The following is a 27,765-nucleotide window of genomic DNA, read 5'->3' on the forward strand; positions in this document are numbered from 1 at the left end:
CTGGAGGTCCCTTGGTCCAACTCTCCATTCTGAGCAGGGCTAGTTTCACAGTTAGATCCCACCTAGACCTAAGCAAGCTGCTCAGGGCCATGTCTCAACATGTTTGGAATATCTCCCAGGTTGGAGATCCTACAGCTTCTTTGGGCACTTGCTTCAGTGTTTGTCCAATCTATAACTGCATTTTTTTTTTTTCCCCCGAATATCTAAGTCAAAATTTCCCTTGCTGTAATTTGTGTCTGTGGCCCTTCATCCTTTCACTATATATCTCTGAGAACAGTCTGGCTCTCTCTTCTCTATACCCTCAAATTAGGTAGTTGTAGAGAGAAATGAGAGTGTGAGATGCAAGGCTTTTCATTTACACTGCTAAAATTCAGTGATAATCCATTTTTCCAGGCTGTAAAGGTCCTCTTTACATAGGCATAGGCAGCTCTATGCTTCAGGTAAGTATTGCTGCTCCTTTCAAATGGATATTGTTCCCAAATTTGCTGAGGATGCTTCCTGTACAGGTTGTTAAAGATGGTAAACAGAAATGGCCTTGGAAATAACCACTGAGGTGCAACACTCTTAACCAGCTGCGGGCTGGACGTCAAAACCGCTGGCCCTTCAAGCCAAATGATGTAGACCTTTTTCTACCTTTTCCATTTAATAGCAATTTTTGCAGCCAAATCCAACTTTACTGTCACCTGTCTTCACAGAGAATTTTGAGATTTTAACAGAATTGTGTAGATGTTACTTTGTTCAGTGTAGCCAGGAGAAGGATTTTTTAGGTGCATTAGATAAATTCAGTATGAAAATAGCTGCAGTTCCTTCTTACTGTGTTACAGTAATTGAATTGCTTTGAACTACTAGGCAACCCTGAATTCCAGGAATTTTTTTTTTTTTCTTTTGTCTTTATTGAGTGCAGACTTCTATCCATTAAAACAATATTGACTCAGCAGATTGTGGAATTCTTGAGCAAGGACACTTCTAAGAGTGGAAATGAAATGTTCAGGTCAAGAACTTCCTTGCACTATTAGAGAAGATTAAGTATACCTACTTAAAAAAGTCATAGAATAAATCTTAAGCTAGTAAACACTTACTCAGAAAGTGTTACAGTTTACAGCTTACCACAAAATGAAAACTGAAGGTTTTGCCTGCTAATACAAAATACTTCTAACTGTGGTAATTGTATCTAATGTCTATCATTAATGTAATCTGTTTCTAGCAGCTCTAGATGGCACATTCGGATTACATACTGAAAATAAGATTTCTGTCTTTGATGGCAGGAGTTCAGATAGTACAAAATCTTGTCGTCTGTACTTGCATTGTAGTACCTAAATCTCTTGACTTTGGCTCAAAGTCAGTTGATAAAGAAAGACAACTAACTGCGAGCATTCAAATAGAGTTTTATTCTTGTGTCTCATGAGAGTTTCTTTTTTTTAACTGTAACTCAAATCATGTGCAGTACACATATATACAGAGTAAGACATGATTTTGGAATCACTGGGCATACAGTTTTCAAATTTCATAAAACAGACTGGCAGAATTTCCCTCTAGTACTACACAGAGTTTGATCTTGTGAAGGATCAGATATTCAAGCAGTTGTCTTGTTCCTACAAGCAGATATAACGGAACTAGCTCTCTTGTGTAATGTGGCCAAGTGGTAGGATAAGCAATCATTAATTAAGAACCTTGGGAGCATCTAAGCCTGAAGGAAGTGGTAGGGGTTGGTAGAATTCTGTACATGTTTCTCAGATCAACTGTCAGAAAGGGAAGATTTTTGTTTGCTCCTCCTTTTTATTAAGTCTAACCAATGTATAAATTCTATTGTAGAATTCATCTATGAAGTTACTTAGGTTGGATAGCTGAGAATTATTTGTTCCTCAATCCCAGTATCTAAATATTCATCTAAATATTGGCAGTGCTGTAGCAGTAGTGAAAGTTATAGACATTAAAGACAGACCCTTTTTTGGCTCATTGATGTAAATGATGTAAATTAACATAAAATGTAAGTTTCAAACACAGTTATATTAAGTATCGTGTTTCAGTGTTTTAATACCTGACAATGTGTTGAATCTAACTTTTACTTTCGTAAAGTCTGTCAGCTTTTCTTCAGATTGCAAAAAGTAAAAGATTCTTTAGTTTCTTGAACACCTTTACAATGAATATGACTTGAAAGTAAAAGTTAAATTTTTGCACAAAAGCAATTTCACTTTGGAAAACATACTTCTACAATTCTATAGATTATCAGTTGAAGTTTTATTTACTGCACAGCTCAGAAAATTAAAGTTTGAACCTAGACAGTAGGCTCTATTTGTTTTATATGGGTTATTACTTACACCAGGCATTAACATATTCCCTTTCCCCTCTTACGTTCCAAATTCTGCCATGAAAATAGCCATGTGTGAATTTTTAGCTTTGCATATTATTTTGTTTGGTCCCCTGCACAAGAGCTGATTTCATGTAAGGTGTTCACTGAAAGGAGGCTGACCTGAAAGCAGACATCTGCCAGACTGAGCTCTGCCCGACTGAGCTCTGTCCTGCACAGTATTAAATTTCATCAATTTCTGAAGTAAGACTCTGGAATAGGTTCTCTCTCTACTAATTCTTGACTCCCTCCTGCATACTTCTTGTAAATAAAGCTTCTACAAACTATGGAAAACTATGTGTGTTAATACGTTGTTAAAAATTCTGTACTATAAATCATTTATTTAAAAATGATTTTGTGACATAGATACAGAAAAGACTGACATACCATTGTGCAGGTCCTTTTAACCACTCCAAAATCAGGAAATGCTAAACACTTAAATATTAAATCCGTTTAGCATAATATTCTCATACTGCATTTATAATGTAATACTGGGATACAGATGTGTACAGGCATTTACCGTATGGTGAAAACTGTAGACATAGCACTGTTTCTTTTTCAATTGACAGTTATCTCCCAAATTTCTGATGCTCATAAATGCAGAAATCATTCACTCATTCATCTGTATGTGGTAATTTACTTTTGATGACAAAGTGAAACAAGAACTTTATAGAAGTATTCTCAGCCCGTAGTTTTCCTGTGAATTGTCCCTTCATTTTGTGTCGATACTCAGTATTGCAAGTAATTGCATTCTTGCATGTGGGAATCATTATCAGTTCCTCTTTCTCAGTGCAATGGACTGTTGCCAATTCTGTTAGTTTGTCCTATTTCTGATCTAATTGGCTGTGCACAAACAATATAACATGTAATGTATCAGCAAATGTGTTAAATAAGAAAGAACAGGAACGTCCACCACAGAGAAGGCATATCTGACTATGCAGTCATTAGCAGTTTATTTTAAACAAAATAGCCTGTTACTGTTCATATTTTAGTAAGAAAGATCTGAAATAAAATGTGAAGAAAAATAACAGAGATCATTAAAAATTACTGGTTAGGTGTCTGATCCTGGGTCTATGAATAACTAGAGCATATGCAGGTCTTGCTTTATATCAAAGCTTTATTATTTATTCTTTCTTCTTTCAGCTCTTATATCACACTGGTTTTCCATGGGTGAATCATAATATTTAGAACTGTGATTTATTGCTAAAGACAACTGTGCTTCTATCTGTCTTGTATAATGAAAGTTTTGTTATAAAACATGTCAGTTTAAATGGACATGTCACAAAATTGGAACTTTGCTCAATGCAGAGGGAAGATAATTAAAAGGTTTGCTTGTTTTGGGGTTCTTTTTTAAGATTTTCTTTAGAAAATAAGAGCTGGTCCTGAGCCCTGACTATTCTTCATTTACAGTGTGTATGTGGAGTTATTTGAAAAACAGTAGAGCGGGGGAATTGAAGGAAGTTTCCCAGTTTCCATGGCCGTGAGCACACAAGAAGGCCTTGCAGGCTTGTTTGAGCCGTGGGGAAGCCCAGAGGCAAAACCAATGGTCAGAAGCCCTTTCCCATCACTGTGACGAAGCAGGGACAGCAGTCTCCCTCTCTGGGCATTGGTTATGAGGGAAAGGGGTTTGGTCTTCTGGAATTTTCATGTCATTATTGAATGCACAGGACAGGAGACAAAATCATGAAGGAGTGCTGCTCCTTCATGGAGCTATAAACTAGTATTTTCACATCATCAAGACTTCACAGATGAGAGTGCCCTATTGCCTGGCTTGTTTTTTAGTCACTGCAAAGGACAACAGGCTGCTTCAGGGTTTGTTCTGAATTTACTATTCGATCAACAGCGCTCAATAGCAGTATTTACATGAGAATTTTTTCTTGACAAAATAAAAGCCAGAATCTCCAGACAACTTTATTCAGCAGAACCCCATTGTTATTCTCTTTGGCACACAAGGAAAGCTTAGGCTTGTATTTTCACAATATTATTGGCAGGTGCTTCTTAAGGTATTTTGTTTAATCATGCAGTTTAATCATGCAGTGTCTAGTGTGCTATGCCATAGGAAAAGAAATAAGCACAGATGAAACCACAGCCTAGGCAGCACTGATAGTAGGTGTAAGGAAAGTTACTGTGCAGAAATAATTCTTGCCTTTCTAGAAATGGAACAGAATATTTTTAAGTTAAAAATACTTAACAATTGAGAAAATAGTACCATAAGTGTATTGTAAAACAAAGGATGCAGAGTATGTTCATTTACAAAAGACTTTAATTTTCATGTGCAGGGTTCACTTAATCTCACATCTCAGTGAAGCGTACTAATGATGGTAACACTGGCATGGTTTTTATATAAACCCACACACAGTGTTTTGTTATGCCAGCAACAAATATATTAGCCTGTAGTAGCCTCTATGGTGTGGTGGAAACAATACTATCATAAAATTTTGATCACATCAAAGTCCCTTGTCTAGAAAATTTAAACTTCCAGTTATTTCACACCTTTGTTCTGGGTGATAATAATTTTTAAATACCAAAACAATTTCATAGAGTGAATGGTTTCCATGTTAAATTTGATTTTTCTGTTAGCTGCTGTACTCCTGGTTTATGTTTTCACTTGACAGTTACTTGGGCTAATTCAGTAAAAGAAAAACCGTAGTTTTTTCACTTACTGCTAATGTCTTCTAATAAATCTAACATACATGTATAGGCAAAATAATTACTCTGGTGCTGCATGTCTTTATAGTAGTTGAAAACACTTCTCTGTATAGTTAGCTAATAATTAATCTCAGCAACTTTTACAGAGTATAATTAAAGAGCTGTGGTTCTTTAATGATATTCTATAAAATAAACCGTGGGATGAGTTTGTCTAAATTAGGTTGCAAGTGGAAATGTAATTTCAGTAACAGTAAGAGCATTTCAGATGTCAAGACATTTACCTGGCCAAAACAATATGTTAATGGAATGTATAATACAGTTGTCAAAATCCCTGCTTTAAGTGATGGAGAAATACCCACTCTTCAACCAGTCGCAGGGAGTATAAACATTTCAAATTGATACTTGAATCTGTAGAATAACAATAAGAAAATGGAATATAGAGCAAATCATCCAGGTCTTGTCAACTAGAAGTAACATGAATATAAACAGGTACTGTGAAAATTAGGAATCAGGAACTGATCTAGTATGCCAAGATGTCCTCTAATTTGTGTTGTTATTAAGGTGAAATATTTAGGTCTCAAGAATGAAGAGTTTTCCTCCTTTGGTTCCTATAGTACAACTGACAGATTAATCTGGAAAAAACAGTTAATCCTCGGGGGATCTTCTTAACTGGGTCTACTTGATGCAAATTAGATACACTAATCTGAGTCTGAAAATATTTATGATGGAAAGGATAGCTGCCCATGGAGTAATGTTTAATAAGCAAGAAAGTGAGGGAATAAATATCAGCTTTAGAAAAACTCGATTTAGCTAGATAGAAAGAATGCTCCTCAGTGGACATTGTTTAGGTCATATCAGAGGACTAGATGGGGAGGCAATATCTAAAATGAGTATTAAAATTTTGGAAGAGATTATTAAGTTATTGGGTTAATCTGTGGTCTGTCTTTTAGCCCTTGGGTAGGCATAGCTTTCATTGCTAAAAAAATGGTGAAGATAATGCAATTAATTTTGCTGATGCATGCACATGGTCACAAAGTCAAGCTCAAGACAGAGGATTTAGATTTGACCTCTGAGATTTTCCACATGGTAGAACTATTCTGAACTGTATTTTTACCTTGGGGAAACCAATGTGTGTTATTAGCAGAGAATAGCATCTCACAAGAATCCAAAATTATAGCCTAGGCTTGTATTGGAAGATCCTGGTTTGACAACACTTTTCCAAAATATTTGTGTAAATTTAGACATTCTATAGTAGGTATAGCTAACACACCCTTAAAACAGCTGTATGGATTTTCCGGTTTTGGATATTTGATTTTACTCATTGAATCACTATAGTTATATCTGAATAAAAAAGTGTTTCCTCATGTAAAGTACACTAATAATAATAGGATTTGACAGAATAATTGTAGTAGACAATGTACATCTGTTCAGTCCCCCAGTAAGCATAACTTAATGCAGTACTGAGCCTATTATAAACAGTGCTGGCAGCCCTGCTTCAAAAAGCAGTCAAGGATCAGGGAAGTTGTCTGCTTAGCATCTCTGGAAAAAAAAAAAACCACCCTCCCTTTCACAGTGTTTTACCACAGATGTGTGGCCAAAACAATTCACCTGGGACCTTTTAGTAGGCACATAGGCTTGAAATGGACTAAGTGGGTCATCAAGTTCAGTTTCGTATACTCATCATGAAGTCCTGTCAAACAAAAAAATTCTTTCAGAAATAATAGGTAGCTAAACCTTTACGATTACCTTACAGCAAGCTAAAGAAAATAAAGCTTCCTGACCTATTCCTTCTCCTTGAGGAAGTAAGTCGCTCATAACCAGTTTTCTGTTTTATTTTGACAGTTTGCATTCACACCTTATTTTTCTCCAACAATTGAACTTTGTTAATTTGGTTTGGTTAGTAAATTTAACCTTTTTTTTTTTTTTTTTCCGGTTTACTGACCAATAAAAGAATTATTATGAGTGCAAGTGAAAAGCTACGCTTTAGGTATGGAGTAGAGTGTAATATAAAACCTATTTCCTCATCTGTATACAAAGTGATATATTGTGTTCAGATGCAATGTTACTGTAACGATGACCCAAATTACTTTCACAGTCATTATGGGATACTGCACCTACTGTGTGCCGTCAGATGCCAAGAAGCATAAATATAATTCCATTGTATAAACAAACAACTAGAAATTTCCATCTTGTTACTGCATAGTAAGTTTTATGTTATTTTGGGCAAGGAAACAGTTAGACTTACTTGAAGCTTATACTAGAAAAGCAGCCATATTAAAATAAATATCCAGGGGAAACAGTAATAGAGCATTGTTAAAGACGATATTAATGAGTCCTATTTGTAAATCCTTATGTTCCAACTGCTTACTTTTGTACCACTTGACATTTTCTTAAGAAATATTTTTTTCCTTTTAAGAAAGAAGCTTTTATTAAGGACATGGCTATCCTGTTATAAACATTTGTACCTCTGTTGGCTTGCTGAAGAACATCAAACAGCAATACTGTTGAGAGTAGTTAAGTCGTATCCAGAACTCAGATATGTTTCTAGATTTTATGTCTGTCCCTTTTTTAAAATAAATGCTGCTCATAAATCTTTGTAGCCTATACATTATATTCCGCAATTTAAAATGTATTGCTGATTTTTTAGTGTCTGAGTTATAGGCTGTATCTTTATGAAAAATGATAATGTGAAAAGTGGCATAACAGGTGGGGATAACAGGATGCAACCTTTATAATATTTACAGTTGTCTGTAAGTAATTTAAAGAATCTCAAAAAAGCCAGAAATGTCAAGTGTATAGTGTTCAGGGTATAGCTGCAAATATTGGGTTGTTGTGTAACTATTCAGGGCTTTCAAACTGATTTTTGTGATAGAATATTGTAGATTTACTAAACTGAATAGAAATATTAATGAAGAAAGTGCTGAATTAGACTCCATCCCTTTTTGTTTCCAGCAATTACTTGTCGCAGACAAGATGGAGGGCAGGCTGACATCAGTGAATGCCTTAAATACTCCGGCCCAATACCATCCTTAACACAGACGTGCCAGATTCCCTGCCAAGAGGACTGTCAGTTTACAAACTGGTCAAAGTTTTCTTCCTGTAATGGGGTCTGTGGAGGAGTCAGGACAAGAAAACGCACTCTTGTTGGTAAGAGAAACTAGAAAAATAATGGATTTTTTTATTAAGTTTCTGCTTTGATTAAAACCTGCATTGTTCTGAGGTTCTCTTGTGACAAGCAAGCAACGTTTGTCATCATGGCAGAAAGCAGACACCATGTCATTGTCATGCTCTACATACTGTTGGTGGAACAAAAAAATAACCCCTCAGGGGAATAAACTCCTGCCCTATGGCTCAGACCAGTGGTGAAGTGGCTAGAGAGAAGATGGAAGAACATAGGAGGCCAGAGTTTATTCTAAATAGAGCATACACAGTAAAATGCAAAGAAGACCACTTCTTTTCCTGACAGGCAAGCCAGCATTGACTGTAGTTCCAGGGAGGTGAGAAATGCAAAGCAGCATAATTAACCAACAATCTGATCTTATCCAAGGAAAATTTTTTTTTTTTTAAATCCTTACCTGCATTTTTGTGGATCCTTTTGCTATATTTTCACCAAAAGGGGCACAACAGTTTGCTATTTAAAAGGTTTTCATACTGTGTATATTCCAAGCCCTGATTCTGCACCCTGTTTCTATACACAGAAGTCAGGAAGGTTTGCTGGTTTATAGTTAATCTTTTATACAGAATTATGTCCTTGAGCTCATCTATTTTGCTAAGCATTTAACAAATAGAAGACACAGACCTTTGAGGTTACACTCTCAAGCAATTTCTCAGAGTTAAAAAGGCTTAAAAAGCTTTTGTTTTTCCTTAACCTTTATTCTTCTAGTATTTCTCAGGTAAATACAATTTAGGGAATGTTGAAAAGCATGTAATTTTACAAACTGATTGGCTTAATAGTGTAAAAAGCCAAAATGTGAGGCACTCTGAGAAGTCCTGCAGTAGCAATCGCTTTTCTTCACATCACTCTCAAATAATTTGCTGTCCCAAATAAGGTTGAACAAGTTTAATTCTACTAAGACAAGAAATTAGAGTTGGAAAACTCATGATGAAAACCAGAATGGCACAGACCCTATTGATTATTTGCATTGTCTTGATTATGTGTGTTTTCTAAGTTTAAGGAGCAGGTCTGCAATTTGTTTTGATTCCTCAGCAACCATGATTCTGTGCACTAGCTCTATCTTGCCAGCTTTGTCTAACTAAATGGAATGCTCACTAGATTGAGTTGTGTCTGCTTTCTTTGTTTTTTTTTCTTTTACGTTGAACTGCAATTGAGAAAAAAGAAATCTTATTCAAATTCCACTGGAGCTTCCAATAGAAAATCTTTTAATAGGATATGTAGTGAAAGTGTATTTTATTTTATTTTATTATTTTTAAATTGGTGACAGACCAATCAATAATCATTTCTGCTTAACAGGATCAGTATTAACTTTATAAGTTAAGAACCAGTATTCTCCTTAACAGGAGGTATTAACCCTCTTCCATTCCTCTTCCTACTTCTGGTCTTGGCTACACCAGGACTTCCCTCTTGGATGATGTTTTGGTGCATTTAGAATTACTAGAGCAGCTGGGTGCTTTCAATCCTCATGCTGTAGATCATAATTTTCAGTCTTAAGCTTTTTTTACCTCTTTTTTTTACCTGTTTTTACTTGCAGTATTGAATGTGAGATTTATGATTAAACCAGTCCTTTCCTTGGCTGAATGTTTGCTGTCCAAGAGCTTTGTGTTCTCTGTTCTTCCATTGCCTTCATCCAGCAGCTCAGATCAATATTGAGCAGAATAAAAAGTTTTTCCAATGATATGCAACCCCTTGCCACAAACTTCTGTGTTGCATGTGATGGGCACCTTTCCATTTTGGAACATTTATTTCTTCAACTTCTTTTTATCTCTGGGTTTGTAATTTGTCTATTTTTTTTTATTTATTTATTTTTCATGAAATTAAGAGGAGAAAAAAACATGATTTGCTTCTGAATTATAACTGAAACCTCAGGAGTGAGATCTGGCCTTTGTCACAACACTGCTTGCCAATTTGTATTGTCTGTGCTGAAGGAAAGCCAGCAGAGAGCGGGTGCCCATTAGCATCCTCAGAATGGGATAGGAACGAAATCCCCCTGTAAATCAGACCTGCAGGTGATGAATAATTCATGACTTTCAAGAAAGCTCACTGTGACTGTCTTATAACTCCAGTGAACTTTATGCCAGGTTTGCTTCCACAAGGGAAAAAAAAAACTATTTTTTTTTTAAATTATTATTATTATTTTGAAAACAAAGCAAGAAAGGACAGATTCTTTTATCAACACTGTTAACACTTTGAGATACTTTCCTGTCCTGAGTCAAGTTACCCTGTCAAACTCTCTAAGACTGTGATACGTGCTGTGTTATATTCTCTGTGGCAGTATGTTACCTAGCCTGACATGTAAAGCTGACTTGGAGTGATTTCATAATTATTTAAGGTGAAAATAAGGAAGAGAAGGGTACTTATATGAATTGTTCAAAGAAAGATAAACTGCTGACAGTTTGAAAGAAGGTGCTACTGTAGCAAAGATGCGTGTTACTTCCTTATGCAATTTACTTCAATTTGAGAAAATTTTATCAAAGCAATTTTGTTTTATTGTTAATGATCTTTATTGCTGATGAAGTAGTAGATGAAGAGGGTATTTCTTTATTTGCTATTTTTTTTCAAACTGTAGTCCCCAAGCACTTTTATCCAAAGTAGACAGAATTATATTCCTTTATTTTAAAATTTGTGCAAATTGTAGTCATCCGTTACGTTAGAAATTAACCTAAAAGAATAAAGACTAATGTAATTAGTTTTATGCGTATATATTTGACTGCAAGCACTTGTTACAGAAATCTAAATTATTTTTTTTTGGGTGATGTAAACTAATACAGTTTCTGAAATACCTATTTCTTCTTTCTAGGAAAAAGTAAGAAAAGGGATAAATGCAAAAATTCTCAGTTGTATCCTCTAACTGAGAATCAGTTTTGTCCGTGTGACAAGTACAGTGCTCAGTCTGTGGGAAATTGGTCAGACTGTATTTTACCAGAGGGTAAGCTGGAAGTATTGCTGGGAATGAAGGTACAAGGAGATGTCAAGGAATGTGGACAAGGCTATCGTTACCAGGCCATGGCATGCTATGACCAAAACAACCGACTTGTGGAAACATCACGATGCAACAGTCACGGTATTTACAAACCTCTTTTCTTTCATCTGCTTACATATTTGCTTTATTTCATTTAACATAATACATGTACAGGTAGAATTAGCAGATGAATATTTATTACTTAGGCTGCATTTTATCCACAAATAATTTCAAACCCAGCACACTTTTTTGCTGACTCACAAAATAATAAACTTTTTATTGATTACTACAGTGCAATATTTAAAAGTAAAACCAGGGTAAATTGCTAACTAGGTATTTTAGTAGATAAAAATAAAATCCTGGGTTTTTTTCCTGTTAACTGTACCCACAAATTTGAAAATAATGCCATTTAGAAGGGTTAGATGCTCAAAATTAAACAGAGGCAGCACGGGACTATTTTGGAAAGGATTAAATTATTACTACAGATTCTTTAGCTAGCTTTAATCTCCTTAAATAGCCTTATCTTTACCGTTTTCTCTTTAGCACCTTACAGGCATGAACTAGCCCAAGTTCAATAGCACAGACTTTCTCTGAGTAATTCTGTCATGTGTAAAACTAGGATGTTTAAAGACTTCATATTCTTTGCATTCACATTGCTCCTTGAGGGAACAGTGTTCCTTCCTAAAATCTATGCACCTATAGTGTTAGGATCAAAACTGACACTTTCTGATTTTCAGTGAGTCAAAAATGTACTAATTTATATCACTGGAATTTTTGTGTTCGTTTGTTTTCCTGCTTGTGCAAAATTATATCTGAGCTATTGATTCGAAAAACTGGATGTTAATCTCAGTGCCATTAAAAGGTCAATGTAAATTTAATCTGCATATGTATTCTACTTTCTAATGTTAAGATAAGAGAAATTTCACTTATTTACTTGGATAATGTTAAAATAGCTAATCAAAGAAATTGAATGACTTAAGAGAATTTTAATTAGTACTATTAATACTTGTTTAGAGCTATGGCAAAATGGAAACTCAATGTATCCAACCAAGCTGTAGTGTATCTTTGTGACTCAATGGAAAAGTGAGCATTCAGCCCAATATGTCAATGCAAAGCTCAAAGATAATTTTGTGAAGAATTTTCTCCCATATTTATTTTTATTCAAAATCATGTTTTTCTGTAGTTAACTCACACTGAAAGGTAAGCTTGTATGAATACATCTGAGAGACAAAGTCTAAATTCTAAACTCTCATGAGACAGGAAAAGGCTCTTCTCTGACAGCTTTTTCCTAGTTGTTTGTTGATTTTTTCAAAGCATTGTGTGACACTGTTAGACATTAGTATTCTTTCAGCATTAAGCCATGACCTGTGAAAAGCAGAAAACTACAAAAGAGTCCTTGTGAATCTAGATGCACTGTGATGGCATACTGCTGACCAGTTTTCATTGACTTGAAGAATGGGGTCTGACAGGTTTTATGTCAACAGCCAAGGGAAGACACATGAGAGAAGAAGCTGTCTATCCAAGAGCAAATCGTAGGTGTTGTATGTGGTAGGTTGTGAACGCAGCTGCTTTCAAGCCCTGACAGTGCACACTGAGGTGCAATTCCATTGCAAGAATTAGAAAGATATAAAAGAGAAAAAAAAATGGGGGAAAAGGATAATCTCAACATCTTTCTTTAGTATCTTATAACTTCATGATAGTGATTTCTAATCTAATGGATTTCACCAGTATTCAAAGTGAGCACAATGAAAAAAAATCCAGTGGAAAAGGTGCTAACAGTATATTATACCATTACAGCCAGGTTTACTGTTTGCATACTATTAGCACTAGCAGGCTCCAAAGCCAACCTTCCCAAAACACATTTAGCATTGCTCTGTTTTGTTTTTCCTTTCTACAGTTCTATCCCATTTTTCTCACGGGAGATTTGAAGTTGCTTTTAGCTCTCTCTTTGTAAACTAGAAATGTTTGTGAGTCGTTGCTCATCTACTTATTGGTGGTTGGTTAGCCTGAACACTTTGTTTTTTGGAGTTGTGTTGTTTTGTTTTGAATTCTTTCTCTCTAGATCTGTTTATTAAGCTGTCTAGTTCTTTGATTTTTTTTCCCTCCCCTGTTTCATTACCTGGTTTTGATAGTGAAGCACAAGACATCTGTGTGTGTGTTTTCTCTTCAGTTCTGTTTGAGGGAGAGAGTACCTTTTCCTTGGTAGTTGCTGTAGTACATGAAGAGATGAAGCTTGAACACGTTATTGAACTAATCCTGCATTCCTTACATTTCCTAAAATTGTTTGAGAGGAATTTCAGGGAATGCGGTATCTAACCTGACTTGTATGGTAAGGAATTAAACTGATGCTAAGGAATATGTCACTACAATTATGGTTTCCATCCCAGTATCTCTTCCAGAACAAAAGTCTACTATTGATGAGTGTTGTACATATGTGCAACACTCATCATTAGTATGTATTATTTCTAAGGCTTACCTAATTTATTGTCTATTACTTTTCCAAATATGAGAGTTTTATACTTGCTGGTTTTGCCCAGGAAGATAAGACACCCAGCAGGACCTAAGTAATACCTCCAGGGTGGTCTTCTTCATTGAAGAGGACAGTGGTGATTAAAGGACGGATGGGCAATGATCACTTTCTTCCAAAATAAAAGATTTTAATAACATGAAAATAACAAACAGAAACACCTGAGGCAGGCACTGAAAACAGCACACACCCCAGGGGGAGAAGCGAAAGAGCATGTGGCCTTGGGGTCAGAGGTTTTTAACAGGTAGGTAGGTGGGTTTACAAAAGGCATTGTCCTGTAAGGATACAGAGGTGGGATACCTACAGGTCAGGGGTCCAATGGGTGTTAGGGGATTGGTCTTGTGGTGGCTAAGCCAACCACGGCCTGGGTAAGATGGAAAATTCTGGATGCATGCCCATGTTTGGGGACAAAGAGGTAATAGAAACCTCTGTCTCCAGGAGGCGCACTGCAACAATTGTCTGCCTTCAGCATTTTTCCAGATTTAGCATACTTTTGAAGATACAAGGGGGCTAGAACAAATTAGATAGATGTTTCATTCTAATTTCAGTATAAATTTGCTGCCTTTTCAGAACATCTGCTTTATATTAATGGATTATGTTCTGATTATTTGTTTTCTTTTTCTCAACATGTATAAACTGCTTTTGTGCCAGTTAAATCTTATTTTATACTTTGCCATTATTTATGTTTTTCTTGTTATTTTCTTGCCCTTGGTGTATGACAGTTCTTCAATTTGGCATCATCTCTAGATTGCAGTGTGCTATTTGTTTTTCTCCTTTAAGAACAAATATAAAAGCCATATTATGTTAAATCAACAAGGGTCTTCTGTGGTATCGCAGCAGTTACCCTACCTTCTAGCAAATATAAGTGCCTTGTAGCTTCGTATTTAGTTTTTCAAGCTAAACTTGACTGGACTCATAATTCAAGCCTGCTTGGTTTATTTTTGTAAATTCTAACAGAGTTGCTTACTTCCCTATGGAAATTATAACACTGAATTTTTCACTAATTTTTTAACTGATCCAAAGAACAGTCAGGTTTGTCAGCTATGTCATCTACTTTATTCGAAAGTCTCTTCTACTGTTCATTCCTGTGAGCCTTTTATTTACTTTCTAAATAGTGTAATATGTCACTGCAGTTTTTATGGAACATGATTTTGCAAATTAGCTTGAATTGCAACAGAAATCAAGATCATTATTTAAGAGAAGGTGTTTCCTGGTCAGTGTCTTTTACTTGAATGTCTGCTATCTCCTGACACTATGAAATCATGGGCCGGGAAATGGAGATATTTGTACTTCTTCACCTGTGACACTATTCTCTAAATCTGACAAGAGGGACAAAGTGCATCCATGTTAATGTTATTAATACATCATGGGATATGTTACATGATATACTAAAATGCCACAAGAAAGTCAAATTGCAAGACTATCAAAAGTTTTATATAAATACTGCTGTGTAAATTGATAAGGCCATAGACAGGTCATAATTTGATTACTTTTTTTTATTTTTATTCTCAAAATATTTTGTTTTAAATTTGGACTAAATTTGTTGATGAAATAGTTAGCACCATTCAGCAGTCATCTGAAATATTCTGCTGCTAGAATTTTTCAGCTATACCAGTTCTGTAGAGTGTGGGCAGAAGCTAACAGCTGATCGTTTTCAGTTGTCAGCAGATGTAGTAATGTCAGCTAAAACTGATAGCTGAGATGTTGTTTACCTGTTTTCTTTAATGGAAGATACATGAATTGCCTTTCTCTAGTTCCTGATTTGTTTCAGTACTATATATGTAATTTTACTGAAGAAATGCAAAAATGTATTTTTTGCTTAATAGTTGTGAGAGAGGTAGGAGAGGTTTTTCCATTAGAAAACAGTTGTTGTTTTTCATAGCTTTATCCCTTTCATCACTAGCAAACTAGAGCTCTGTGGATAGTGACGTGTCTGCCAACAATCTGTTTCCATGTATTTGTGAAAAAAAAAAAAAAAATTGAAAAAAAATCTCTTAATGATCCTTTTAAACTGTACCATGGAATTCTTGTGACAAAAAAAATCACAAGAAGTCCACTATCATGCTTATGGACTACACTGTTACCTCTTCAATATTTACTTTTCCTCTGTCATAGATCTATTGTGAATTATGACCCACATAAGCTTAGCTGTGGTTGTGTTTGTGTGCCTATAGTGAATGCAAACCTAGTAGCATGGCGGACAGATGAAACATTTTTATATAGGTCGTGTTACCCTTCTTAATTCATGTCAGTTTACTCTTAAGACCTTAGGCACAGACAACAAGTCCAGGATGGTTTGTCTGCTGCCTTATTAGTGTGAGATTATTTCCCCCTTTAGCATTAATTAAATGAGATGCATTGATTTGTGCTGACTCTACAAAGCCATCCATGGCTACAAGGCTTATGCAGAGGATTAAAGAGGAATATCTGCATATCAGTGAATACTTTTACAACAGCTGCTAGGAGTATCAATGTGAATCAAGGATTTTGCATTTAATTGCTTATGTGTGTGACAGCAAAATCTCATGTGTTGTAACAGTCTACCGGGTCTAAGATGTCTGTTAGAACTTGCTGTATCCACTTTTATTAGTATTTTTCAATAATTTTTTTTTTCCACTTTCAGTATTCTAACTTGAAGAAATTCAAATTTACCAACAATAGTAACAGAGAGAAAGTGTTGAAATTTGATTGTCAGGTATTTATTCTAAAATAAATATGTTTCCTACAGGAGATTGTTGTTAGGATACCTTGCTGTTTCATAGCTTCTATCTTTTCTAAGATTTTTAAAACATATACAAGATACCGTATTTGTCCTGTTGTGTGTTCTCTAGGAATATGCTACCTATCACCCTACATCAGAAACACTAATTTAGGCCTCTGCATTGTGTTGCCACCATATCTGTCCTCTCAAGAGGATATCAGTAATAAAGTAGTCATCCATCACCTCAAAGATGTGTATTTAGTTCACCAGAGACAGAACTGATGATGTGATGCAGAGGATAGTCAATCATTAACTCTCAGGTTTTGGGGCTTTGAAGGGTAATCCTGAGGAAATAAAAAAAGAAAAAGAAAAAGAAAAAAAAAAGTCTCATGAAGTGAAATCTGTCATTTCATGATTAGTCAGAAATAGAAAGTCTCAAGAAATATGTGTATTCTATTAGAAGTGAAATACAAATAATTATATATTTCTTTGTCCTGAAAGATGAGATTCAAGAACTTTATCTTTCCTTGAAAACAAAAAGATCTGTGTTAAAGAACATAAACAGTTCTAACATTGTAGGTTTTTTCTTTGAAGCATAGCATGACATTTTAGTTATGTATGTCAATTAGTAAATTACCCCATCAGCCCTAAGGGCAAAAGAGTTCATGTATACACGTTCTAAGATGTGCTTTATGGCTGCACCCTTTAACTCAAGTAGTGAGCCTGTTCTTACACCTTTCAGATTCAGTTTGTGGGGAAAATACTTATATCCACCTATTTAGCCTGCTTTGTCATTAGACAAAGTTAATTTATTTTTCGGTAGCCATGTTCTTGCTCATAGTAGATAACTGTTCATTTCACTGCATTGTGAAGTCCAGCTGGTAGGCGCTGAAATAATTGAGAATGTATTGCACTGGGAAAAGGAATAGGCCTTAAGAGATGGACATCTCTCTCCAATATCCTTCCTGACCATGCAGGCTCAATGCTCTGTACCACAGTATCCCAAGGTCTCATCTCTGCAACATCCCTCACATGTGATGGGGAAAAGGAAAAGCTGCAGGAAACATGCAGTGTAAGTCTTTAGTCAGGAGGAGAAAGAGCAGGCAAAGCATGAACTGTTGATGTCCAGAGAACATACCTTCAACCTTTATGGTGTTGGTCTTCTTAGTCTCACTCAACTTCACACTCTTTTCTTCAGCTGTTCTTCATAGTCGCTTCACTGCTCTTATTCTTTCCTTCTCTCTGCATCTAATATATTTCTACTTGGGTAATTTCTTGGGCTTTTTTAAACCTCAAGGATCTAGTATGACATTTTCTGCCATTATATTATACAACCTCTCTGTGTGAGGTAATTGTGTGATACTCCACCACACAGGAAACCACACAACCACACATTAGAGAACTGTTTCTTTAATAAGATTTTACATTGTCTAACACAAGGAGCACCCTTTCAAGGAAGATTAGATCTGAGTGGAAACAACACTGAAAATTGAAAAATGACTCATTTATTTCTTTTGCATGTCAGAATACTATGTAGCTGCATCACCAGTCCCATTTGTATGTAGTATTTCTGGTTTCTGTGTTTCTTTGTTTTCTGTGCATTTTTTCTATACCACAATATAATTTCTTCTCACTTGCTAAAATTTTTACAGCATGAACAAAGTTCACAAGTACAAGCACCTGAAATTTAACAAGAAAAGGAAAAAAAAAAAAAAAAAAAAGAATAAACTTCTGGAGATTATTGTCATTAATCACCCTAAAAGATATGTTGATATTATGCACACAGAAAGACATGTGAAGTGCTGACATGCTTTACAGAAGCTTTTTCTCAAAGTGCCATTAGATGACTAGTAAATTAAGTGAAACATTTGATTTGCAACACGTAATTTTATTTTTTTTTTTTTAATTTGGTCATTTTTTTGGGGGGGGGTAGAGAAAAAAATCTGCAAGCAATTTGAAGTTTGCTTCTGACTGGGTTCCAAAGGAGTCTTGTGGCACAGCTAAATGCTAAAGAGTCTGTGGAGTAAAATAGCGAGGCACCCAAGATTAAAAGAAGGTATCAAGATGAATATGTCAAAAACTTCTTGAGGTCAGATATAACGGAGTAATTTTCATTCCACACAGTAATTACCCAGCGAATACAAACCAAAGGCCACAGTCTTTTTATTTCTTTCCTATGTCCTCTATTTTAATTTGTGGGAACATTGTTCATTACATTTCACTGTCTGCTCAGGAACTACCAGAGTACACTCTTCAGGGCATTGCATTCTGTTTGTGTTTCACCAAGATATTGCTTCTGGTAGGATGTTTGTTTCTTTTCTCCTCTTTCTTTGCTTTGTGTCTCTATGCAGTATGTCTTTACAATTCTCTTGACTCCATGTTACAAGCCATTTATTTTCGTCTTCTCTCTCTCTCCCTCTATTCACCCTCAGTATCTCTTTTGTTTGTGTCTCCTCTGTTGTTTTTGACTTCTTACTATTTGCCATGTGGAGTAATTCAGTCATTTATTTTCTTTTCCTTCTGTTTGGAGAAAGCAGGAAAGCTGTGAATCTCCTTTCTTGATCCCTTTATTCTGTTTGTCCTTGACCTGTTTTTTAGCCATCATTCCTACTGTACCAGTGCTTAGGAGTTTTTTATGCTTATCTTGCCTAATAATAAGGTTTTTTTCTCTCCACTATCCAGAAAAGTTACACATTTCCAGCAGCACAAACCCTTCCTACCTTGTGGAACATTTTTTTATGCCTTCAGTGATTAACTCCATTCTTGTTCTCTTCATGTTCCATACTTCTTGTTCTGCTGATTAATTTACACATGTGGAGTTTGAGCTGGCTTTTCTGAGCAAGTAAGAGGGGAGAGAAAAGCATCGTAGGTCAGATATCCTAGGGATGAGAAGAGGCTATTCCATGCAGATTGTAAGATTAGTGACCCAGTATAACATTGCAGTTCAGTATTTTTTCATTTCATCTGGCTCACTGCACCCTCTCTGAAATACATATAAACAAGCTTGCAGTTTTTCCATGTTACAACTCTTACTAACACACTATACCTGTAATATGATGCTGTTCTGGCTTTGTTGCTTTCTATGCTAAAGCAGGTTTAGTGGCTGACTTCCATGCAGATATTCCACAAGTAGTGTGAAAAAAAGCTGCTGTAGTAGTATGGTTTGATTTTTTTGTATGGATTCACTTGAACTATCACGCAATGTAATTAAAATGTTACTTGGGACTTGCATCTACTATAATGTGTTTGATGCCATGTCTACAAGATTCTAAAAATCTTGTTTAAACCTTTTGGCTAATATTCTCAATATTTCAAAAAAAAAAAAAATTGCTATTGTCCTCATTTGCATGAGCTGAAGAGAAATAAAGCAAAATAGTTTCTAATTTGTCAGTCACTTGTAGTTTAGCATGTCCACACAAACTCCTTTTAGTAGGCTATGAAATAGTCCCATAATATAGTTACCCAAGTCCCAAAATATCATGATATCCTGGAGAAGATCTTTATCTATGACTGGGGCAGTTCTCTTTGAGATTAATTAAGACAAATTTAAAATAGCTCGGATGTCCTTAAAATAAAGTCTGCCTGAAGCAGCCTGTACAGGTTAAAGTTAACTACTTAAGAATGTACAATATATTTCAAGCAACTTGAAGTTGTTTTTTCCAGACATTAGTTACCGAGGCAAAAATTTAACAAATGCTAAATGACATAATTGTGTTATAGTAGAAATGTTTCTCCAGAAACAAACAACTTAGAAGTTATATTGAAACTAAAGGCAACATTTCAGAATCTGAAGCCCCAGCTAACCCCAGCTCTGATGAAAATGACAGTGATTATTTTCAAATTAAAAAAAAAAATAAAGAGAAACATTTGAAATCATGCCTAGAAAACTGTGCCAATAATTTGAGAAAGATCTTACCCAGATATGTGCTAGTTTTGCAACTGTAGTCATCAAATATTTTAAATCACTTTTAAATGCACCAAGATTTCTTTAGTCTTTAAAGTGAATATTTGCCAACAGTAAGTAAGTTGCAAATCTGACACAGGAAAGAGGAGAGAAAAGTTCCTGAAGGTTTAGGGTATAGTTGTATTAAAAATGCAGTAAAGGTCAGCTTTTTATTTGAAGGTTTTATAGCTTCTGCTGTAAATATTGGCATCAATGACATCAAATACATATTGTAGAGCTATGGCATATGTTGCTTTTGAAAGAAAGATATTTTCACTTTTTCAGTGAATTGAGGCCTCATGTTACTCCCTGCAGACCATGTCGTAGTTTTTTCCAGGCTCTCAGGACTCATGACTTAGCCAAACCAAACATCTGCTTTTCCATTCAGTGAAATTATTCCGTGTGCTACTGGAGGCAGATGGTTGTTAATCAGCAGATAATTAGTGTGGCAGACCACTCTCTCTTTCTAGTCTTAGAAAGGTCACAAAGTGTTAATTTCCCTCGCTTCAGGTTGGTAAGGTGCATATCTTTTGATTCACTTGGATATTTGATGTATAACTGCAATTGAATTACTTGATGCAGTTATGGAGGAGCTTTTCATTAAATCTATTTTTCTTAAAAAAGGTATTTTTACAGTGCAACCAGGAGATGGTTAGTGTCAGTTGTACTCTGTCAGAAAGTTTGAATGCTGCAATCTGGTGAGTGTGAATCCTAATCAGAGAGCAGTGAGAATGCTCAGCTGCTATTCTAACACCATCTCCAGCTATACATGTCATTTTTCTGCAGAATTTAATTTAGCCCTAATGATGAAGAAATCTCTCTATTCACACAGTCCTGTCAAGTCAAACTTCAGACAGCCTAAATGAAGTAGATGAGGGCTTCAGGGAGAAGTGGCAGAGTGACATGCTGAAGAGATTTCACTTTCTTCTCCTTTCTTGCAGGTTATATTGAGGAAGCCTGTATTATTCCATGTCCCTCAGACTGCAAGCTCAGTGAGTGGTCCAGCTGGTCTCGCTGTAGCAAATCCTGTGGCAGTGGGGTAAAGGTTCGGTCTAAATGGCTCCGTGAAAAGCCCTACAATGGTGGAAGACCCTGTCCAAAGCTGGATCATGTTAATCAGGTAATTAGATTTCTATTTACATTAATGATATAGCTTTTTCCAAACTTCAGATAACCCTTTTTAACTGTATTATTTCATGATATAGAAAAACTGTACAACATAAGGGGATAATGTAGGTAGAAAGATGAGCATGTGTTGGCTTCGATTTCCTCAGCCAGCAAAGGATCAGCCTTCATTACCACTGCATTTGTGTGCTGAACGGTTTGTGACAACCTGCTAGAATTTAGCACATTATCCGAAATGCAGATTTGAGACAATAAAACATTCTTATATTCAGATTTTGAAGACTACATTTCTGAAGATCTTCTCTTAAAGTGGGTAAAAGAGTCTCATTGCAAATGCTCAAACTGGTAAGAGTCTTAGTGTCAGTTCCCAACCATCTTCAATTAGAAAGCAACTTAAAACTTCTCAGACAGTACCATCCCAGTGCCCTTTAGTGGGTTTTAGTCAAGCTGGAGCTTGATCTGCCAGGTACACTTGCCCTGTCACTGCAGTTCCACTCAGTAATGCATTTCTGAAGTCAGTCTCCCGGTTGTCCCACTAAATGCACTTGATTTTCCAGTACAGAGCAGTCTGACTGTACCTTTTGGATCCTCTTCAAATGAAATTAATTCAGAAAATATGATTTAAGAGCACACTGGGAGTGCTTTGGCCAGTAGTGAGCTTTGAGTCTCGGGACCAAGTTTAATATTTGTGCTAGTCAAACCCCTCAAGCTTGTTTGCTCCCCTTTGCTTGGAGAGTTTAAGAAACACAAAGCTTCCTTGACAATTAACTTCTGCTCTTCAGAGTTTATTTATATTCATGTTACTCTTGAATTTAATTTAGTCTGCAGAGGTACGTTAAAGAACCACATAATCTTTGTAAATATTCAAGGACTAAAAAAAAATGTGCTGTCAATTTACATTTGAATAAAAATGTGTATGCTTAGTATTATCCTATTGACATTTTGCTAGCGTGGAGTGAAATGGTTTGTTGATCTAATTTACTACTTTAGGGAAATTAGTTCTAATTTAGGAAATAATAAGTGTTAAACTGCAGCTAATAAACTAAGTTTGTGATCTACTTTAACAAAATACAGACTAGAAGGAAGGTTGCTGGATTTTGGTCAACATGTAAGTATGCTTTAAATTAGGAGAAATGTCTTTAAATAAGAGCAAGTTATAGTCTATGCAGAAGTCTTTTTCCTTCTTTAATATGCATGTTGTACATAATGAGCTTGTATCTTTCTGTATCGAAGGTGATTTTGCTAGAGGCCTGCTAGAGGCATTTGTATGCAATACTATTGCCCTCTGCTGGTACTTGGACTAGAATTTGATTTGTTGCAATGTTGCATGGTACTTGTCAAATAATAATAGATGATTCAAAATGTAACTATTGTAAAAATAAAATTGAAATATAGTACTTCCATGAGAAGGGAGCTCTACAGATAAGATAGGAATGTTGAAGAATATAGAGGCTGTGTCTTTCAATTTTAAATATATTCATTGTCAATTCAGAAACATGCATGCCAGGGTGATTTCCAAATCACAATCCATCTGAATGAAGCTTGCTCAGTACTCACTTGACTAGACTAAAAGTCTTCATAATTACAGTAATAATAGACTCAGGTTTATTACAAAGTCATGTCCATGGCCTTCAGAGGTTTTCACACAAAGAGGCTAACCTGAGACTGTTAGAGGAAATAAGGACATCCCTCTCTTCATTGGCTCCAGACATTATTTGCACCCTTACCCAGCAGGTGGGTATGCAGTGCTTACTTACACCACTCAACAGCCATGGCCTGCAGTCATACTAACAAAAGTCTGGTAGGGCCAGAACACTGCTAAATTTATCAATGCAGTACAGAGTTCTGGCTTTCTAGCAAAATATCCAGTTTTTATTTTACTTTAAAGGCTGTTGAATATGCAGTGTTTTTGCCAGCCAGGGTGAGACATAGAAGACAGTTCCCTAAATTAAGGCTTCCCTATTCACATTTTGGAAATCCTGGACAAGAATAAACAAAAGTGCCACTTCTGATGTGATTATGCATTGAGTCCAGTACCTCCCTTAACATGCATTTAGGCTATGCATCTTTATGCCTGAATCAATGCTTCTGTAGAAGCCTTGAAAGAAGGCCCAAATACCCAAACACGCTGGCTGTGCTGATCTTCTTGTGCATGACCTGATCAGGTGCACATCGGACTGTCTAAACCTTCGTTGCTCAATGCATTGTTTTGGGGTTTTTTTTTTTTTGGTGACTGGTGATGTTTTGTTGCAGGTAAACTGATAAGCTATCAAGCCATCAGCCATCTTTTTCTACCCAAGCAGTGCTGCTGAAAAGAAATCAAGGGCTTGTTAAATACAGTGTCTTAGACTGTCTAGAACTATTAGTTGTGCTGACTTGATACACAGAATGATATTTGAAGTTAGCTGGTATAAAAATTTTGAGGCAAGGAGCTTTAAGTAATCTGTACATAATTAAGATACTTAATGAAGGACTTAGCAACTTTGGAAGGATGAGAACTGCCAGTTCCTTTTATTCTCCTAAATCTGTTGCACTTAATACTGTCAGAAAAAATTTGATTAATGGAGAAGTCCAGTATTCTCCAAAACCACTGAAGGTTTTCTCTCATCTTAGGGGAACTGGATTCCCTACTGTGTGATGCTCATTACTGGTAAAAACTGAAAATAGTTTTATCATGTGTTAGGGAGTAGGAAATAGACTACTTAATTTACCATTTCTTCCCACCAGTTGTGATTTATAAAGTTTTATTTTCTTCCAAGGGAAAACTTCTTGCAAAAATGCCTCTTGACAATAAGGAAGATCCAAGAGGAAAAACTGGATGTCTTTTGTTTGGCAGATGTCATAGAATATTGTATGTAATTTCAAATGAATGCCATTTAAGTTCCTTTGCCACACTCTAATAATTCTTTCTTTTTCCTTTGTTCCTTTTTTTTTCTGATTTTTTTTTTTCTTTTGGGTTCATGAAAATACTTTCCTCAGGCGCAGGTAAGAGTTTTTAAAATAGAGAGATAATCTTAACATGTGCTTCCTGATTGTGATGCAATGTTTATGTTGTCTGTCTTTGTGTAATGTATGTTTCAGAAAATATATGGAACACTGTATAAATTAGAGATACTACTTAAAATTTGTATTCACATCTAAACATAATACCAATGCTGGTACACAAATACAGTACAGTGATTTTAAGTATCACACAATGACAAATAAAGTGAATCTTTTCAAAATGCTTATCAATTATATTGGTATAATTTACCTCAAGCTCACTTCTCTTTAGAAATACAAAAACCCCACAACTCATAACAGTGGGATGGAATAGTTGAGGACAGACATGAAAGACAGAAGTCAAATCTTAGCAGAGTTTTAGCAGTGCTTTTCTGAAAGTATACTCATGAGGTGGGCTTAGTGGCAGAGAAAACTTGAGAATCCGTTGTTAGATATCTTAGCTTCTAACTTTTTGGGTTTTTTTCTGTAGTCTTCTATCAAGTATTTTATCTGTATTATTACTACAGCCTGTAAATCAGCAAGTTTACATTTGCTATTCTTACCAAAAAGAGCGTGCAACCTTTTTTTTTTCCATAATCACTGTTGCATACATGTGTGCAACAAAACTGACACTCGATGTGCCTTCTAGGTATATGAGGTAGTCCCCTGCCACAGTGATTGCAACCAGTATGTATGGGTTACTGAACCCTGGAGTGTCTGCAAAGTAACCAATGTGGACTTAAAAGAGAACTGTGGAGAAGGTGTTCAAACAAGGAAAGTCAGGTAAAACAATATTGCTCCTCCTTTACTTCAGAAAGCCTTGACATTCAGTTGTGGTTGTATTTAATTTGATGTAATTCTGTATAATGCATAGTGTTAAGTCCAGCCATACTATACTGGACCCAAACCCTGGCTGACGTAATTCAGAGGAGCTTCAGTGAGTGCAATATGGCTCTGTCTATATATAGTACTTATGCTACTACAAACAGTGCAACAAATAATTTTAGTGCTTTTCCAGAAGATGTAGAAGTCCTCTTTTTAAAATCAACTATGATTTTTAAAAAAGCCTTAAAGTTCATATGCACTTGGGAATAATAGTTACACTTATTACTGGAAAAAGTGTCAAAAGTTAATAAAATGAAATAGAAAAATCCAGAAATCTTCTGTTGTTTATTGAACTGATCATCTTGTTTTCTTGCTCATTGTCCTAGAGCTCTAATAAAAGGTTAATTAAAATTAGTCTCACATGGTATGGTACAATAGCAAGCAAAGCAGTACACGGAGTTCAGGTTGGCTGGAGCTTTGTTTAAGTTTTTTTTTTTTTAATGGTCAACTGCAAAGCAACACACAATTTGAGGTTATAAACCTGAATAATAAGGCATAACGTGAATTCTATTTGAACGTCCAAAATGAGAGATGGCACATTTAGATAGTTTTGCTCACAATAGCACTGTTTCATCAGTGTAACCATTTACTTCAAGAAAGTCAAAGTCTTAATCTTTGCTTGACCAAAGCTGGAAAGACTATGCATAACTGTTCTCACACTATAGCAGCTAAACAAATTCCCTTAAATTTAAAAAAAAAAAGCCTCCATGATGAAAAATCATCAGTGTTTTTCTTGAAAAATAGACTTTAACACTACCATCAAAGATAAAAAAAGTGTTTTCAGTCCTTTGGGACAAAAACATTTAGCTCTTAATTTATTTCCAGATTATGTCATTAAAGTAATAACTCCACAAAGGTCATATATGCTTAAGTTGTATTTCTTGTGTTTATGTTAGAACAGAGAGTGTTTAAAGAAAATTAGTTTACCCTGGTAATGTAAGATACTTGTAAAACAACTAATGTGGTCAAATGGAAGAAAACAAATTTATTCTTTGTGTGTGAAAGGCTTCCTATTAATATGAGATTTTACTCTTGTGATTTTGGAAAACAGATGCCGGCTTCTTAATTACAATGATTCTAGTCATGTGCTAGTTGGTTTTCTGCTGACAGGTGGAAGGGATAAATTAACAGTAGATGCTACAGCATTGGAAGTACTGTGAGATGAAGACTGGCATCTTCAGCTCTACAAAACTAAGCATATGTATTGCTCATCTTAACTGGGCCTCCGTATGCTAATTTAATATAATGGTAATTAAAAAAACCAACTGTGTAAATTAGGAATTAATACTAAGAATATAAAATTTTGAAATTTTTAATAGTTATAGTTTTAAAATAATCAGTTGAAGCATGCACAAAATATGTCTAAACCATAGGTCTAGAGGTCTAGATTCACATTACTCTGGCTTAGAGGTAAGCTAATGTTAAGTAAATCACTTGCTCAGGAGCTCTCATCAAATCACTGATAAGAACTGTGTAAATTCTGTGCATTTCTTTATATGGCTGTCTTCTGTAAAGATGCGGATTATTTTTGACTCCAGGTTCTCTTGGATATTTGTAGATGAATACTTAGTGCTATTACTTCAATTATTTCATGATTTTTATGTGCTGACAAAATGTTTAAATTCTTCAGAATACAGTGGAATACAATTACAATTTACTGTACAAAAATCCATGGCAAATGCAGTTTATGTGCAGTTCTTTTTTCCAGGTGTATGTTAAACACTGTGGATGGTCCTTCTGACACTGTAGAAGACTATCTGTGTGATCCTGAAGAGATGCCACTTGGTGCTAGAAAATGTACTTTACCTTGTCCTGAGGACTGTGTTATGTCTGAATGGGGATTGTGGTCTCAATGCTCTTTGGTAAGAAGTACAATGAAGTGTAACATTTCTAGTTTTAGCAGGATACTTTAAAAATGTATTCATGATGTATTGTTCAAAGATGCTGAATTGAGCAGTGATGATAAACGTAAATATCTATCTTTACTGTCATCTTTAAAGTCATTGATATTTGGTTGCAAACAAAGTGTGCCAGTATTTTCCATTAAGTGAAACGATTCCAAAACACAAAATATAATGTTCTCAGTGGTCATTCTTCAGAGTAGGGTCTGTTCTATGTCATGGCATATCTTTAGCAGAGGCTTGTGAGTCCGTCTTGAGCCTAGTTGTGAGCTTCTTCACAGCAATGCAGTCAGTGTGCTAAAAGTGTACTTATCCTGTAATGAGCAAGACTTGTAGATCGAGAGTGAGCACAGAAAGAAAATTTTGGGCGTCTTCTCCCCTCCCTGACAGCAATTTCAAAAAAAAAATATTAAAAAAACCCCTGCAAACTACATAAAAAAGTGTTTCAGGACCTCTGAGTCCAGAATCCTCTGACCAGAGCATTGAGGCTCTGGTGCATGACATTCTAGCATTTGGAAAGTGAGCGTCCCAATATCCAGTTTATGAGTGAAATAGTTCCAACTGGTAC

At 35.6% G+C, this 27,765-nt stretch overlaps 1 protein-coding gene across 1 annotated transcript in view; it reads left to right on the forward strand.

Annotated features, from left to right (window-relative positions):
• Nucleotides 1-27,765, forward strand: part of THSD7A (thrombospondin, type I, domain containing 7A) — a gene marked incomplete at its 5' end in the record, with an annotated part of 64,433 nt that overhangs the window by 17,163 nt on the left and 19,505 nt on the right. Inside the window, 6 exons of the mRNA XM_008944659.1 lie at nt 7,949-8,143; nt 10,972-11,235; nt 21,246-21,424; nt 24,409-24,414; nt 25,061-25,194; nt 27,005-27,158. Coding sequence (XP_008942907.1) covers nt 7,949-8,143; nt 10,972-11,235; nt 21,246-21,424; nt 24,409-24,414; nt 25,061-25,194; nt 27,005-27,158 — 932 coding nt within the window. The remainder of the gene's footprint in view (nt 1-7,948; nt 8,144-10,971; nt 11,236-21,245; nt 21,425-24,408; nt 24,415-25,060; nt 25,195-27,004; nt 27,159-27,765) is intronic.

The sequence above is a fragment of the Merops nubicus genome, unplaced genomic scaffold (genome assembly GCF_000691845.1).
Source record: "Merops nubicus isolate BGI_N331 unplaced genomic scaffold, ASM69184v1 scaffold2737, whole genome shotgun sequence".
In the NCBI taxonomy this organism is placed as follows: domain Eukaryota; kingdom Metazoa; phylum Chordata; class Aves; order Coraciiformes; family Meropidae; genus Merops; species Merops nubicus.